This window comes from Trichomonas vaginalis, chromosome IV (genome assembly GCF_026262505.1).
Source record: "Trichomonas vaginalis G3 chromosome IV, whole genome shotgun sequence".
Classification (NCBI taxonomy): domain Eukaryota; phylum Parabasalia; order Trichomonadida; family Trichomonadidae; genus Trichomonas; species Trichomonas vaginalis.
Window position 1 is genome coordinate 37,410,478 of NC_067206.1, and position 15,284 is coordinate 37,425,761.

Here is a 15,284-nt window from a genome sequence, read left to right on the forward strand (position 1 = left end):
CGGGAATCATCTTGCTGTGAACCAACTTAAGAGAACAGCTATATGAAACACTCAAAGACTTTCGCCCTTATCCTTTAACTTACAATTGGAAAGAAGATGAAAACAAACACGGTTCTTTCTCCTGGAATCTTTCCATTGTGTGCTCCAGCTGGTGTAGCTGCACATCCATTCGAAATATATCCAAATTGCATTACGAAAACAATATGCATATATCACAACAGCCGCTTTAGATATTCCTGAACGGATACCAGATGGAGAAGAAGTTTCAATAATATCTGTTCAAGCAAACCGATGTTGCAATGCCACTTACAGTATGCAATTTCACTCACTCAAGCAGACAATTCTATCAAAATCTTGAGTTCGTTTTTACTGGCGCAGCCAAAATGCTTCTCAAAAAACCAGAACAAACCAAAATAACCATCTTCTTATCTGGTTATTGTGAAGATGAAGACAATTCGGACGAAGAAGAAGAAGAGGAGGAAACAAGCGAAGACTCAGACGATATCCAGTTCATTTCCATCCGTAAAAAACATTAAAGCAAACATTTCAGAATAAAAACCTCATTTTATACTAAACATCTTCGGGGCTAGAGGGCACGAAGTGCCTGGAAGCCCCACTACCTTTTTTTTTTTTTTTTTTTTTTTTTTTTTTTTAAATAAATATTTTCATGAATGAAAGATTCACTACCATAATGAAATAAAAAAATAAAAAAATAAAAAAATTTTTAAAAATTCATGTCTTACATTTTTGAATAATTTATTTTTATTTTGTATGAAATGAGCGTCAAAACTAACGACGTTAAAAAATTGGGATTCACAAATGAGGAAATAAAGGATATATTAGAGGAGGCGGGTTATGAAGTTAGTAAATATTATTTAAGAAATTGTCAAAAATTCGCGGAGTTTTTAAATGAGTTTGATTATGATGGAAAAATGAATAAAGATGATGTTATAAATTTCTTATATCCCACATCTAAAGAAGAAAAACCAAAAGAACCTGATGTTTTCCCTGAATATTATGAAGAACGGATTAAAGATGATGATGAATACGATGAAATTGAAAAACTGGAAAAAATAAGAGATGAAATAGATGAAAAAATTAAGGAATTAAGAGAAGTTGAAAAATATAATGAAAATGAAGTAGAGGGTTTAATGAATATCCCAGCTTCAGAATCAGAAGTTCAGAAATCTCATGAAGAAAGATATAAAAATTATGTCTCAGAATCAACACAAAATTTATTAGATGGTGAAATAGACGAAACACTTTCAGAAGAAGGTACTAAATTTATACGTAAACATAAGTTACAATTTATTGATAATGAAGAATACCCTTGTATCTTACTTTCACCACCTTTAGATTCCGAAAAATTCAAAAAAGCTCTTAAAAACGTGACATATGCAACTAATACGATTAAGAAAGAAGATCATGATATTTACACAAATTATTATTTAAATAAATGCACAGGTGTTGATAAAGTTTTTGATTTATTAGATAAAATATCAAAAGAAACCATTGGAACCTATAAAATTTTGTGTGATTGTGGTTTCATTATTGAAGATACCAATAATGTTTCATATGAAAGAACAGCACCGAAGGAAGATGAAGTGGAAAAGTCTATACCATTCGTTATTAAGAACATAAAAGATATGAAAACTTATAAACATTATATTTATTCATTTATTTCAGAAAAAATGGAAGCAACCCATAAAACATCTTCTCATCATTTTATAGCTATTCATACATTCCTTTTCAAAGTTGTGAAATTAAATAAGACAGGAATTAGATTTAATGTATCAGGGTACACATTCTTGAGTAAATTAAAATGTATTCGTCACGTCGCAGATGATAAAAATTTATGTGTTCTTAATTCATTTTATGGGCTTTAAAAAATAAACTTTATTTTTATTTTTTAATTTTTTATTCTTACATAAATGAACAAAAACGGAACCGCTAAAATGAATGATAATCAAATTAGAGCAGAAGGTAGAAGGTTATTTAAACGCTTCTATAACATTCCTGATGGTGTTAATCCTAAAACTCGTAGAAGTTATTTAAATGAAGCAATAGATTCATATGAAGGGTTTGACATTTCATCAGAAAGTGAGAGATTAGCGAGAATGTTAAATGTTAATATTGATTTCTATTATTGTGATCCTCAACCAGAAGACGTGGACATAAATAAGGTAGACTTTCCATTAGTGGAATCAATAATGATAGATCCAGAATTTGAAACAGTAAATATTTTATTAACACAGAGTCCATGTGGAAAACTTCACGCTGACAGAATAACAGACGTTGAAGCACTCACCGGCTATAGAGTTTGTCCATATTGTAAAGAAGAAGTTTATTCTATCCGTGATGATCCAGAAAGGAAAAACCAAAGAAGATTTTTAAAGCATTGTGAGAAATGTAAAGAAAATAATGGAAGATTAATTCAAGACGTTCAATTGCAAAAGACACAGCAACCATATGCACCACATATTACGAAACAGAAGATATATCAGTGGTTATTAGCTCACAATTTGCAGAAATATTATAAACCGACAAGATATTATATTACTTTTGACTTCGAAACATTAGAGACTAAAGAAGAATTACAACTTTCTGAGTGTGCAACTTTGAACGCTTACTTAAAACCATTCATGGTATCATCAACGGTTAAATTAAATGATAAAACATATATGAGGAATTTTTGCTTAACTTCAAGTGATTCTTTTATTTCTGATTGGATTGAGTTTTTATTTTCAACCTGTTCATTAGTTGCTAAATCAAATATTGAACAATATGAAGAATTATTGAAGTCCCATACATTAAATGAAAAACAGAAGGAAGCATTTAAAGAACTTCTAGATGAGGAATTCAATAAAGTGAATATCATAGGTTTTAATTCGGGAAAGTTTGATTTAAATTTAATTCTTCGTGATTTAAACACTGCAAAATGGAAAATAAAATCAATGCTGGGTTCATCTTCACAATTTAAGCAAATCATTGTAAAGAAAACAAACGTTCCATATGAATTGAGATTTATTGACATCAGAAATTATATAGCGGGTGGGACATTAGACCAATTCACTCAAGATTTCGGAAACAATAAATCACGTGTTAAATCCTTTTTCCCTTATCAATTCATCACATGGGAAAATTACGAAGAAGAATTATATAAAGTGGAACCATTCACTCAAGATTCATTTTATTCAGCATTAACTCAAGAAACTATATCAGATAGTGATTATCAAATATATCTCAATGATGCTAAAAATTTTAAGAATAGATTAGAATATTTTATTCATTATTGCAATAAAGATGTTGAAATTATGATTGACCCAATTGATAAAATTATTGAAGAAACATTTGTTTATAAAATTGATATGCTTCATAATCTTTCTTTATCATCGAATGCTTCAATGATTCGTTACGCTTTAGCATATAAAGACTTTAATCCTAATGAAAAATATCCTGAGGAAGAGATAGAATCAAGTTTTGAATTAACGAAAAAGTATTGGAAATATAAAATTGAATCATATAAGAAACAAGATGAAAAAGCAGAAAGGGATACTAAAAATAATGTTTCAATGGATGATTTTCAATACTATCACGATTTAATCCTTTCATCTAAATGCAAAATGTGTGGTAAAGCGTTTACATATGCAAATAAACCAACATTGGATAGAATCGATAATGAAAAACCACATACCAAAGAAAATTGTCAGTTAATGTGTTGTTATTGCAATGTCGTAAAATCAAATAAAGATGAAGATGTTCAACGTTTAAGAATCAATTTAAGAAATTATGCATTAAAAAATAATTTACCAATGACTTTAGATTCAGTTGAAGCTTATCACATTCTCCGTAATGGAATTACTGGTGGTTTATCAAATGTTCAACATAGAGTAAATCTTAAAGGAATCACGCACATTAATAAACTTTCATATAATCCAGAAACTAAAACTGTATCAAATGAGGACACCACCAACATTATGACTCATTTCGTTGGAGTTGACTTTAATTCATTATATCCTTCATCATTTTCATCTAATCCTCATGATTTCATTCAATATACTGACCATAAAATGTATATGCCGGGAAGATTGAATGGTGTCCTCATTTGTGATACAGCAACAAAGAAAGCAAAAGCACTGGGAATAATTAAGAAGAAAAATACTTTATTCGTGGCTGAAGTAAAGGGTCACATTGATGAAAAATACATTAATGATTACATAAACTTTTTACCGATAATAAGAAACTTAGATATTATCACAGATGAAAAAACAATTGGCAGTTTTATGTATAATTACATGAAATCAAACAATCTACCGGTTGACCAGAAACAGAGAAAATTAACTCAGTTAGCATCAACACACAACCAATATCAACCATTTTCTTCTTATTATCTTTGGTATCTAATAGACAGATTTCATTTTATCATCGATGATATTCAATCAATTTTAACATTTACTAAAAACACTTGTTTTAATGAATTTGCGAACAAATTTATGAACGAAAGACAAAAGGCTGAATTAGAAGGAAATAAAGGAAAAAGTTTATTTTGCAAAATTTCACTTAATGGATCATATGGTTACGATGCAATGAATACACAAAATTACGCAAAGACTAAAATAATGAATGCACAGAAGTCACGCGTTGCATGTATGTCAAATAAGTTTAAAAACATAAGAGAAATAGGTGAAGATACATATCAAGTGATGCTTAAAGATAGATTTTATAGATGTGATACATGTTTACAAGAGGCATTCTTCACTTTAGATAATGCTAAATACTGGTATTTGGTTTTCATTTATGATTTTATGTATAAATGCATGAATGTTAATCGTTTTCATTTCATTGAAGGTGATACTGATTCATCTTATTGGGCAATCGCTGGCGACCCAAATCTTCCTAACACTCAAGCATTTCAAGCAATTGTAACCGATAAACAATTTTATGATAAAAACATTTTCAAATTCGCACCATTTGATTTCTTTTGTTTTGATGAGAAATTTAAACCTAAATTAAAGAATAAAGCTGAAGAAAAAGCACATGAGAAGAAGTTATTGGGTTTAGCAATTGAGAAACAAGGTGATAACATGGTTGCTTTATGTCCTAAGTGTTATACATCATTCAACGGTTCAATTGATGGAAGTGATTTTAAAAAGATTGCACAAAAAATGAAAGGTGTTAGTTTACGACAAAATAAGCAATTAACACCTAAAAAATATTTGGATATAATAAATGATAAAGTGATATTTGATGGTCAGAATATTAATTTACAACTTAAAAACGGGTCAATGACTCGCTTAACAATCGGTAAGACTGCATTAACAGGAGCACACACTAAGGCTGTATGTTGTGAAAATGGATGTTGTATGCCATTTATTTAATACAATTTAAAATTTTATTTTTAATAAAATGCCACAGAAGAGACAAAAGGAACCGTTGAATGATGCGATTCAATATGTAAATAATGGTTTTGATACTATGATTCAAAGAGGTGGGCACCCTTAAACATTTATTTTATTTTTATATAAATGAATAGCGTAGATTTAAAAAATTTGATTGATGATTTAGTACTTAATCAAAATTTTCTTAGTTATTATGAATTAAAATCATATCTCCAAAAATATAATAATAATATAACGGGTGATGATATGGAATATTATTATCCATATTATAAAAATGAAATTTTGAAATATCATAATAAAATAATTTCTGAAATTAAAGACAAAATTAAAAATAATGAATATACAAAGGGAAAAACTAAATCACAACTTAAACAGTTGAAAGATTTCAAAAATAAAGTATTAACAGAAGAAGATATTGATGAATTATATAAATTATATAATCCTGAGCCGCAAAAGCCAAAGGAACAAAAACAAAAGGTGCAAAACACCCAGGTCCTTCAGACCATAAATGAAGCACAAGCTTTAATTTATGATTCATTAGTTAAACCATATTCAGCCCGACTTTTAAATGAAGATCAACTTTTGGAATTCTTCCTTCAACATAAACTCGAAGCGGGAAAGTATATCAAACCTTTATATACAGCATATTTAAAACAAATGAATATAATACATCCAGAATTAATGAAGGGGGGAATGAAATCCAGAATCAAAGCAGATAAAATTAAACCACTTTCAATACCAAAACCTCCAACGACAGTACCGCCTCCTCCTTCAGTTAATCCTTCATCATTCACTTTATTATATCCATTTCAAACATTAAAGAAACAAAAAGATTTTAAAAAGGATTTCAAAATATTAAATAAACCAATTGATCCGAAAATTCAACCGTTAAAGGAAAAATTTAGTCGCCCTTCATTTGCTCCATATCCATATTCATACGAAATCGATCATTTAGAATATTCAAAAGGAAACGTTACTTATTTATTTGCCATTAACATTAACACTAGATATTTATATTGCATTCCAGTGAAAGGGAAAACAGAACAGGAAACAAGAAGAGCTATTCAATACTTACTAGATCATGAAAGAGTAGATAATATCAGGGGTGATGGTGATAAAGGATTTCAGGCAACTATGATTCATTATTTCCCACAAATTAATTTTTTCTTCTCATCCTCTCCATATACGTTTCATAATAAAATAGTTGATGCGGTAATGAGAACTCTTAGAGATGCGTTAGGGGTTAACGGTCAGATATACTGGGATGGAAATCATGACTCCATCATACAACAGTTAGTATATTATTATAATAATACATGGCATAGAACTATAAACATGAAACCAGTGGAAATGAAAAATGATATTTCAAAAGAATGGGAATATATTAGAAAGCAAATGGAAAGGTTGAATGATGTTAAACGTGAACAAATTAATTCGGGGCTCATGAATTTTAAACAAGGGGATAAAGTTTTGATTCATCTCGATTATGGAAAAACTGATAAATCAATGACAAAAAGAAGACGAAGATTTGACACAATAGCTGAATTTGTTAGATATACTAACGGCAATGCATTAGTTGAAGTTGACAATAAATTAATAGAAATTCCAATTTATTTTATTACCCCATTATATTTAAATAATATTTAATTTTTTTAATTCGTAAGAAATGAGTGACAACGAAGCAGTCAAGAGTCCAGACGATGAATATAAAAAGAAACTAAACAGAATTAAATCAAAAATATGCTATTACAAAAAGAAGCCGCAATGTGGTGGGGTTGAAAACGATAAAGAAATAATCGAAAAATTAGAAACTTATCATTCAATCATTAAACTGAGTGAAGCAAAAATAAAAGAATTTAATAGAATAAATAAATTGGTTGGAAGAGATGAATTTAATAAAGATGAATTTTTAAACTCAATCCAAATTTAATTTTTTCAGTGCTACCATGTTACCATGTGCTACCAGGTTAATTAACTTCTCTGAAAAAATGAGACAACATGACATTTAGACAACAGTCCTGGAAATAAATGTTTACGTTAATGTTTTGTCATGATTTCATCGTATATGCTTTGTCATGACTTCATCGTAAATGATTTGTCAAGACTTATGAAGGAGGCGTTGAAGATGTTATACCATCTAAGAACTTGAGAGAGTCGAAGCCAACACATCTGGGTCCATTAGAGCGGGAGTACTGGAAAGAATAAGAAAATTCTTCTAAACTTTTTCATTAGATGTAAATCAGACATGAACGAGAACAGTCATGATATCATTAATGGTACCATTTATTTACACCAAAAAATAATGTTTAGGGTAGATGGTTAGATCTAACCTCATTTCTACCCTCAAGATTTACAAACGTTTAACGTGATATACGTTATGAATTTTCATGAATTTTATATATTAATGTTTTCGTTAAGCCACTTTGTGCCGTCAGTCAGTCAGTTTAGGAAAGACTTTAGAAAGTTGTTGGAAAATAAGTCCTGGGAAGAGTATTATAAGGCATTTTGTGAAGAATATAGCAACCGCCGGAATTCAGACGGTTGCTTTTTTATACAAAATTCATGCAGGAAATTCTTGAGTTTTGGTTGAAAGAATACGGTCGAGCCACTTTTGGCTCCACCTCAAAACAAGCATTTTATGAGCTTACTAAGGGTGTTATAAATGAATTCAAAGGTATTTACATACATCCTGACCTCGTTCATTTTGTTGCTGAATTCAGCAAAAATAATGTTTAGGGTAGATGGTTAGATCTAACCTGATATCTACCCTCATTTCTACCCTCATGAATTTTCATGAATTTTCATGAATTTCCTTAAGACAGAAGAAATAAAGTTAGTTTTATTTTTATTTTTTTATTTTGTATAAAAGATATGATTTCAACAATCGGCACAACAACAATTCAAGCCACGAACGGCGGGACTCTGTCCACAACTACGGCACCAAATTCATTAATCATGAATCCTACGTCAATGTTGGTAGAGATGAAAAACTTCATTCCTTCTTCATATACTTTTGAAACAGAAATACAAAGAATAAAGCAAGAACTTTTAACAAGTAATTTAGACTGTAGTGCGAAAGATGAAACAAATGGAGAGGAGCTATATGAAATGCAAGATATCATAGACCATTTGCCTAAATTACCGGAAGTTCAGCAACAAAAACTAACTATTCATGAATTCGATGAAATTGAAGTTAAAGTTACTGATTCAGTAGAAATAAAGAAGTTCATACGTAAAGTAAATTATGAATTCCTTGGTTTTCATTGCAACCATAAAGTTATGAACAAAGATTGCGACATGGTATATAAGAACATCTCTGACATATATAAATCTGAGGAGTTTAAGACTTACGATAACTTTGTTTCATTAGCTGCTGAATGTGTATGGCAGATAAGAGATAAAGATAAAAGATGTAAAATATGGAATGGACAGATAAAACCAACTGCTTCAGATTTAAAGAAAGCCATTGATGCTTTAGTTATTTTAGCTGGTAATGTTTCAATGTATAACGCAAAAATGAATCCGCAATGCTCAAAATGTAAAGCAGCAATGAGGAAATATAACTACTCACTAAAAGAGATAGAAAGAATGAGAAACGATTACGCAGACTTAAAGAAAGAAGCAGAAAAGCCAGCAGAAGATAAAATGGACATGTTGACATTTCTTAATAAAAACTATCCCACAGCTGATGATTTCCTTTTATCTGACGTCAAGAAGAAGTATAAAGAAACTTTCGGCATTGTTAAAATTTTTGATATATTAACTGAAGAAATAGACGCTACAAAAATATTTAAAATTTCACGAATTCATAACGTATATCACGTTAAACGTTTGTAAATCTTGAGGGTAGAAATGAGGGTAGATATCAGGTTAGATCTAACCATCTACCCTAAAATATATTTTTATTGAATTCAGCAACAAAAATAATGAATTTCATTAGTTAGAAAAATAAAGTTAGTTTTTTCTAAGAAAATTTTTTATTTTGTATGTAAAGACAGTAATGTCAACATCAGAGAACACAACAACTGCTATCGTTCATGAAGCCATAAATGAAGAATACGAGTACATACAATATAACAAACAACTTCGCCTCATTCGTTCGGTCAAAGATGACATGTACCAAATGCAAAGTATAATGAATGCTCTTCGTTCTACAAAGCAATCATATCATTGGTTTGAAAACCAACAGACAAAAGAACTTTTAGAAGAATTTCCTCATATGATTGCTTCCCTCGGAAAACCGAGAGAAGAGATTCCGTATGAAAATTCATGAGGGTAGAAATGAGGTTAGAAATGAGGTTAGATCTACCCGTCTACCCTAAAATATATTTTGGGTCATTTACACTCATTACGAAGAAGTTTTGACAAAACGTCTACCCTGTCAAAATTGAAGTTGGAGACAGAAGATACGTAGTTTTAAGAGTTAATGGTAAATTCAAGGGTCAATTTGATTACTTCAAGAATTTGATGAATTCATGCACTAAGGAATTTTATGATAATTTACTGACGTATTTTATGCAATATGACCTTTCATCATTTAATGTACGAATCATTCCGATGACTGAAGCCAAACAAGATTTAATCGAGTTATCAACAAATCCTTTAGATGTATGGATAAATACACATTATGATGAATTGTGTGCGGGTATGACGTGTAAAAATGCTCTATTCTGCAAACCATCAGACATGAAAGACAAGAATTTCCAAATGAGCATTAAGGATAAATGTGATAGGAAACAAAGAAAAATAGATGGTAAACAGACATGGTATTATGTTTTGAAAGAAGAAATGAAAGGATTATATAAACAGGTTGAACCAAACGATAATGAGGATTCATTTACTGACGATGAAATACCTGTAAATGATGCTTTATAAAGTATGATTTGAATTTATTTTTGCCTTCCTCCTGTGTTGTTGTCTAAATGTCATGTTGTCTCATTTTTTCAGAGAAGTTAAATAACCTGGTGACCTGGTGACCTGGTGACACCTTCAGTTCTTCAAAAATAATTCATAACTGCCTTCCCCTGCTGTGTTGTCTAAATGTCATGTTGTCTCATTTTTTCAGAGAAGTTAAATAACCTGGTGACCTGGTGACACCTTCAGTTCTTCAAAAATAATTAATTATTGAATAACCTGAAACCATGAGACTTTGTCTCCGGACTCTTTGAGTCACTTAACGTAAACATTAACGTAAACATTTATTTCTGCAGTTCATCCATTACTTCATTACCTAATTAATTACAGACATAAAATATATTTAGTTCATTCGGTAAGCCTTGACCCAAAGGTCTGGGCTCAAGCACATTCAATGAACGCGGTACCATGCGAATACAGTCACAAATGGTGGCATGTAATCTTTACCCGAGCCTGTTGGATTTGTTGTGAAAGTGTGTGAATGATTTCCTGCGGTTCCACAGAAAATACCTGTGCTTGAATCTACTGGGTCAGTTGTGATATCATATCTATTCATTCCCCATCTATCCGAACCCGCTGCAAGATTTATATAACCTCTTTTTGTTATTGAATGTGAATGATTTCCTGTTGTGTTTGTAGTTCCTGTATGAGTGTGCGGTGGAAGGTTTGCTTCTTTAATTTTCTTCGAACCTCCTGTTTGCTTTGAATATCTAGCACAGTATAAGAATTTATCTACAATCTGCTTCCACATACCAAAACCTAAAACTGTTGATGGATTTGTTGAATTCATTGACGTATAAATAGAACCAACAGGATATAATGTTTGAAGAATTTCATTTTTCATGCTTGTAATCACATCATTTACTTCCGACTTCTTTGCATAATTTTCATCAACATAAGTTTTATCTGCTTTAAGGTCTAAACATCCTGAAACCCATTCTGTATCAGCTTTAACTTTAAAAGTCTCAAATGTCCATTCATGATACCATTCAACCTTTTCTTTAATTTCATTATCTTTTTCATCAACATAAACCAAATTTGCCTTCTTCTCTAACTCACTATCCACATATGTTTTATCCGCCTTCTTCATTATGTCATTTAGGAAACCTTCTATGAATTCCTCATTTAAATTAAATCTTCCAATCTTCAAAACTTTAGGAAATGCATTTAACGCGTAATATCTCTGTTCTTCTGGTGGAATTGATGTTATATCATCCGTTATACCTTTAATTTTAGAATTCATAAATAAAATTTCTTTTATATTTGATATCACTGCACCACCTTTGCAAACGAATTCGAAATGTTCATTTTTCAATACTATCTCCAAATCTCCATATTTCAACCTTTGCGTTTGTTCTGCCGTCTTTGAATTATATGCATATATGGCGTATGTAATAGTCTGAAGGACCTGGGTGCTTTGCGCCTTAAGTTGTTGTGGTTGCTGTTGTTTAATCATTTATTATGATTTAAAAATAAATATTTAATCCGTTATCTCATCACCTATTTTTTCTATTTGAAATTGCCATAATATTTCATTCATGAATTCTAAATCACAATCAAATAGGTCAGTTATTCTAAATTTAATATTTGATAAATCTTTTGAATGAAGAATAAATGAATTCCCGGATAATTGAAACGGATATGATAAAGAAAATGTGTTTAAGTTGATGGATAAAATGTTTTGTATTGATGGGTAAGAGTTAGGGTCTAATGTTTGATGTGAAAATCTCATTGGGGTATTAACTTTATCACATTTGATTAAAATGAAATTGGAACCGGTGTCAGAATACAAAACATCCCCAACATCTTTTTCAAAATTTAATATTCCCAACAATGAACGAAGATGAGGAGTACAAAATTTAATTTTCAGCGGAAATTTAATAAGGTTATTTATTTCATCAAGTTCAAAAAGTTTATCGGGTTTTGATTTAAAATTTTCTTCATACCATACGATAAATGATTCATTTAAATAACTTAAAATCATGTTAATATCCCATTTCGCTATCACATTATTTATATACATATCATACGTTTTTTCAAGGTCATCTTTAATAAATGATATATAATCTGAAGGGTCTAAAAGAATGGGATTAAATTTACCACTCACAGAAACGAGAGTAACATTATAAATTCCGCTAACTGTTAAATTTAATTCACAGTTATTATTCGAAATAATATTGATAATTGACATTTTTATTACGATTAAAAATATGGTAAAGCGTTATTTTCCAGTGATAAATAAAACTAGAATAAGATTACCTCAAGAATTCATAAATTCAACGAATAAGAAATTCATTCATGTTATAAATTTTAGTGTTTTCAGAAAATATGAGTCAATGTCATATTCATCAACAGGTTATATTTCACTTCATTCAAATTTAGTTCAATCAAACCCATATAATGACCATTTCATAAGATTTTCAGATGGTATTAAAAATGTAATTGATAGATTAAAATATGAACAGATTGACAATATCGAATTTTTGGAATTTTGGTTTAAATATCCCGATGGAAAAAAGATTGAAGTTAAAGATAAAGCAGATACTATAACAAAAACAATTACAATGACCGATCCAGATAGTGGGGAACAAAAAGAAATAAAACAAACGATAGAAACTGGTGAAAGGTCAATTATTATCGATTATGATTCAAAGGATTATTATTCGATAATGTTAATGCTTGAATATTAAATAGCCTTAACAAAGAATTTTTCAAGTGATATTTTATATTCATCAACTATTTTATTATAAATATCATTATATGTTAAATGAAGTTCAGTTGTTGTTCCGTTCTTTGATATCTTAATTGTGCTAATATCCTTTATAGGATTTATTTTTGCAACTGTTCCGCAGCATGAAACCTCATCATCTATGAAAAATTGAATCTTAACGTCTGAATCTTGAACATCACAAAGAATGGCGATAATGTGAATTAATGATTCATAAGGTAAAATAATTAAACCGGATTGATCAATTAAATTTATTATTGAATCATAATTATTAATTATTATATCACGGTAAATTTTCATTAATTCAGAATTAATGTCTATTTTATATGGGTTCTCGATGTTTGATGAAAGAGGTGGGGGTATGTTGGATAAGTGGGAATTTCAACAGGTTCTTTACCAGGTTCAGATAAAATGATTGGGTCTCCATCTTCTTTATTTTGCTCCTCCTCCTTTTTCGGTAAGTCACGAGTTAATAAATTTGGTTGAGTTGCTGACCTTGTTAATTCAGGGCTAACATTAACTTTAACATTTTGAATAATTCGTGATTTATCATCATTTACGTTATAACCAACCGTAATCTCTGCTTTTGCGTTAGTGTTCTTTTGACTAGTGAAACGTCTTCTCATTTATATTCGAATAAAAAAATATATTTAAACTTTTATTTTGCTGGAACTTTTGAATCTATTATTCCCTGTATTTGTTCATGAAGTTGATTTTTAGCTGTTTCATCGAAATTAATAGACCGAATATATTCATTAATTGCATTCTTATAATCATCTGATTTCTCAATTTTTCTTTTATCTGATTCCTTAACTAAATCATAAGTTAAACCACGTTGCTGATATAATGGTTTCTTAATTAAATCTTTGAATGCTTGAGATAAAGCACCTGATGCAATTCTTGCTACTATAATTGGTTGGAATTGCTGTTTAAGTTCATCTTTAACATTTGCGAAAACTGGATCGAATAAAGCAACTTTAAAGAATTTCTTAGCTGAAATTTCAGGTCTAATATTTGCATATTGACCATCAAACTGGTTAGAATATCGTGGTAATCCATCCGGTCCCTCTTCAATAGCATTTAATTCTTCATTGAAATAAGAATATGGATTATGACGGTATGAATTAATTGGACCATTTTCACCTTCTCCAATGTATTGTTTAACAGCTTTTCCATTTTCATCAAATTGCATAGGATAACGTTCATTATATGCTTTACGTTTAGGATATCGGTTATAGTTAATTTGTAACCATTTATGACTTTAATATTACCTTGACCATCAGTAACGAAAACTTCATTTATACCATCAGGTTTTCCATCTGGACCCGTAATGTCTGCTTCGTGTGCTTCCCAATTTGGACCATGACGTTTGGCATATGCTTGAGCTTCTGGTAATGTTAAAACGTTTCTTTTTTTTAACATCTTTTTGAAGACCAGCAACAATATGAACTAATTCTTTCATTCCATCAGGAACTTTCATAGTTCTATTATATGCACCCTTTTTGTTTGTCCCTTGTTTTAATGGAACCTGTAGAAGATTTGCTATTTCTGTCATGTTTAATTATAAATAAAAAATAAAAATTAATTATAAAAAGTTAATCAAATTTAACACTTCCTTTATTTAAATCAACTATTATTTTTCCATGTTCACCTAATTGCTGATATTGTGTGTAAAGTTCATTAATGCTCATTGGTAAATTCACTTGATAAAGCATAACGTTCAACTGTTGACGACTAAACCCACTGAAAATGAAAAGTGTTGATAGATTTGATTTAATGTTTGTGCTTAATGCTTTGAAATATTGAACAGCCATGAAGAATGAACACTGAATGTGTCGACATTGAGTTAATAACTGATTAAAATATGATTTCTCATTTGTTATTAGTTTTGATTTCACGGCATCATCTAGAAAAATGAGTGAATGCAAAAATTCTCTATCAAAATTTGAAATAGAAAGTGTTTCAAATAATTCATCCCGTTGTTTATCAATAATTTTATCCTCTAATCCTTGCTTCTTGATTGTATTATATAATTCTTTATACATTAAAAAGTTTTTTAAATAATCTTCTGCTTCTTCTTGTGATAAATAAATAATTGGAATTTTGATTAAATGCTTTAAAGATTCAAATGTATCATCTGAAGGTGAACCTGAACGGTTGATATAAATTAACACATGTGAATGGGGGGAGGTGTTAGCAATAATGATAATTTGTTTTAATATCGTTAATGTTTTACCTTTATT

At 29.9% G+C, this 15,284-nt stretch overlaps 9 protein-coding genes and 1 pseudogene across 10 annotated transcripts, besides 3 other annotated features; 8 read left to right on the forward strand and 2 right to left on the reverse strand.

The window, feature by feature from the left end:
* Positions 1 to 651: part of a mobile genetic element that runs on past the window's edge.
* Positions 550 to 651: a terminal%2Cinverted (terminal inverted repeat of Maverick-3 transposon ID:TVAGG3_0238380).
* An 89-nt stretch (positions 652 to 740) lies between these two features.
* Positions 741 to 15,284: part of a mobile genetic element that runs on past the window's edge.
* On the forward strand, positions 777 to 1,738 carry TVAGG3_0238410 (uncharacterized protein; the record flags this gene model as incomplete). Its single annotated transcript, XM_051227594.1, has 1 exon — positions 777 to 1,738. A coding segment is annotated over one exon (962 nt), but the record flags the coding sequence as incomplete, so codon positions are not given.
* TVAGG3_0238420 (uncharacterized protein) lies at positions 2,118 to 3,101 on the forward strand (the record flags this gene model as incomplete). Its single annotated transcript, XM_051227595.1, has 1 exon — positions 2,118 to 3,101. A coding segment is annotated over one exon (984 nt), but the record flags the coding sequence as incomplete, so codon positions are not given.
* Positions 3,573 to 4,539, forward strand: TVAGG3_0238430 (DNA/RNA polymerase superfamily; the record flags this gene model as incomplete). Its single annotated transcript, XM_051227596.1, has 1 exon — positions 3,573 to 4,539. A coding segment is annotated over one exon (967 nt), but the record flags the coding sequence as incomplete, so codon positions are not given.
* TVAGG3_0238440 (DNA/RNA polymerase superfamily) lies at positions 4,806 to 5,378 on the forward strand (the record flags this gene model as incomplete). Its single annotated transcript, XM_051227597.1, has 1 exon — positions 4,806 to 5,378. The coding sequence occupies one exon, from the start codon at positions 4,806 to 4,808 to the stop codon at positions 5,376 to 5,378; it is 573 nt and encodes a 190-aa protein (XP_051112583.1).
* Positions 5,526 to 7,046, forward strand: TVAGG3_0238450 (integrase core domain containing protein family; the record flags this gene model as incomplete). Its single annotated transcript, XM_051227598.1, has 1 exon — positions 5,526 to 7,046. The coding sequence occupies one exon, from the start codon at positions 5,526 to 5,528 to the stop codon at positions 7,044 to 7,046; it is 1,521 nt and encodes a 506-aa protein (XP_051112584.1).
* On the forward strand, positions 8,271 to 9,236 carry TVAGG3_0238460 (organellar and viral DNA polymerase type B; the record flags this gene model as incomplete). The annotated part of the gene is made up of 1 exon (XM_001299591.1): positions 8,271 to 9,236. One exon carries the CDS (start codon positions 8,271 to 8,273, stop codon positions 9,234 to 9,236), a length of 966 nt encoding a protein of 321 aa, XP_001299592.1.
* Positions 9,400 to 9,672, forward strand: TVAGG3_0238470 (KilA, N-terminal/APSES-type HTH, DNA-binding family; the record flags this gene model as incomplete). Its single annotated transcript, XM_051227599.1, has 1 exon — positions 9,400 to 9,672. The coding sequence occupies one exon, from the start codon at positions 9,400 to 9,402 to the stop codon at positions 9,670 to 9,672; it is 273 nt and encodes a 90-aa protein (XP_051112585.1).
* On the forward strand, positions 9,957 to 10,274 carry TVAGG3_0238480 (uncharacterized protein; the record flags this gene model as incomplete). The annotated part of the gene is made up of 1 exon (XM_051227600.1): positions 9,957 to 10,274. The coding sequence occupies one exon, from the start codon at positions 9,957 to 9,959 to the stop codon at positions 10,272 to 10,274; it is 318 nt and encodes a 105-aa protein (XP_051112586.1).
* TVAGG3_0238490 (keratin-associated protein family) lies at positions 10,705 to 11,769 on the reverse strand (the record flags this gene model as incomplete). Its single annotated transcript, XM_051227601.1, has 1 exon — positions 10,705 to 11,769. The coding sequence occupies one exon, from the start codon at positions 11,767 to 11,769 to the stop codon at positions 10,705 to 10,707; it is 1,065 nt and encodes a 354-aa protein (XP_051112587.1).
* Positions 13,051 to 13,667, reverse strand: TVAGG3_0238500 (annotated as a pseudogene). The gene has a single exon. A coding segment is annotated over exon 1 (617 nt).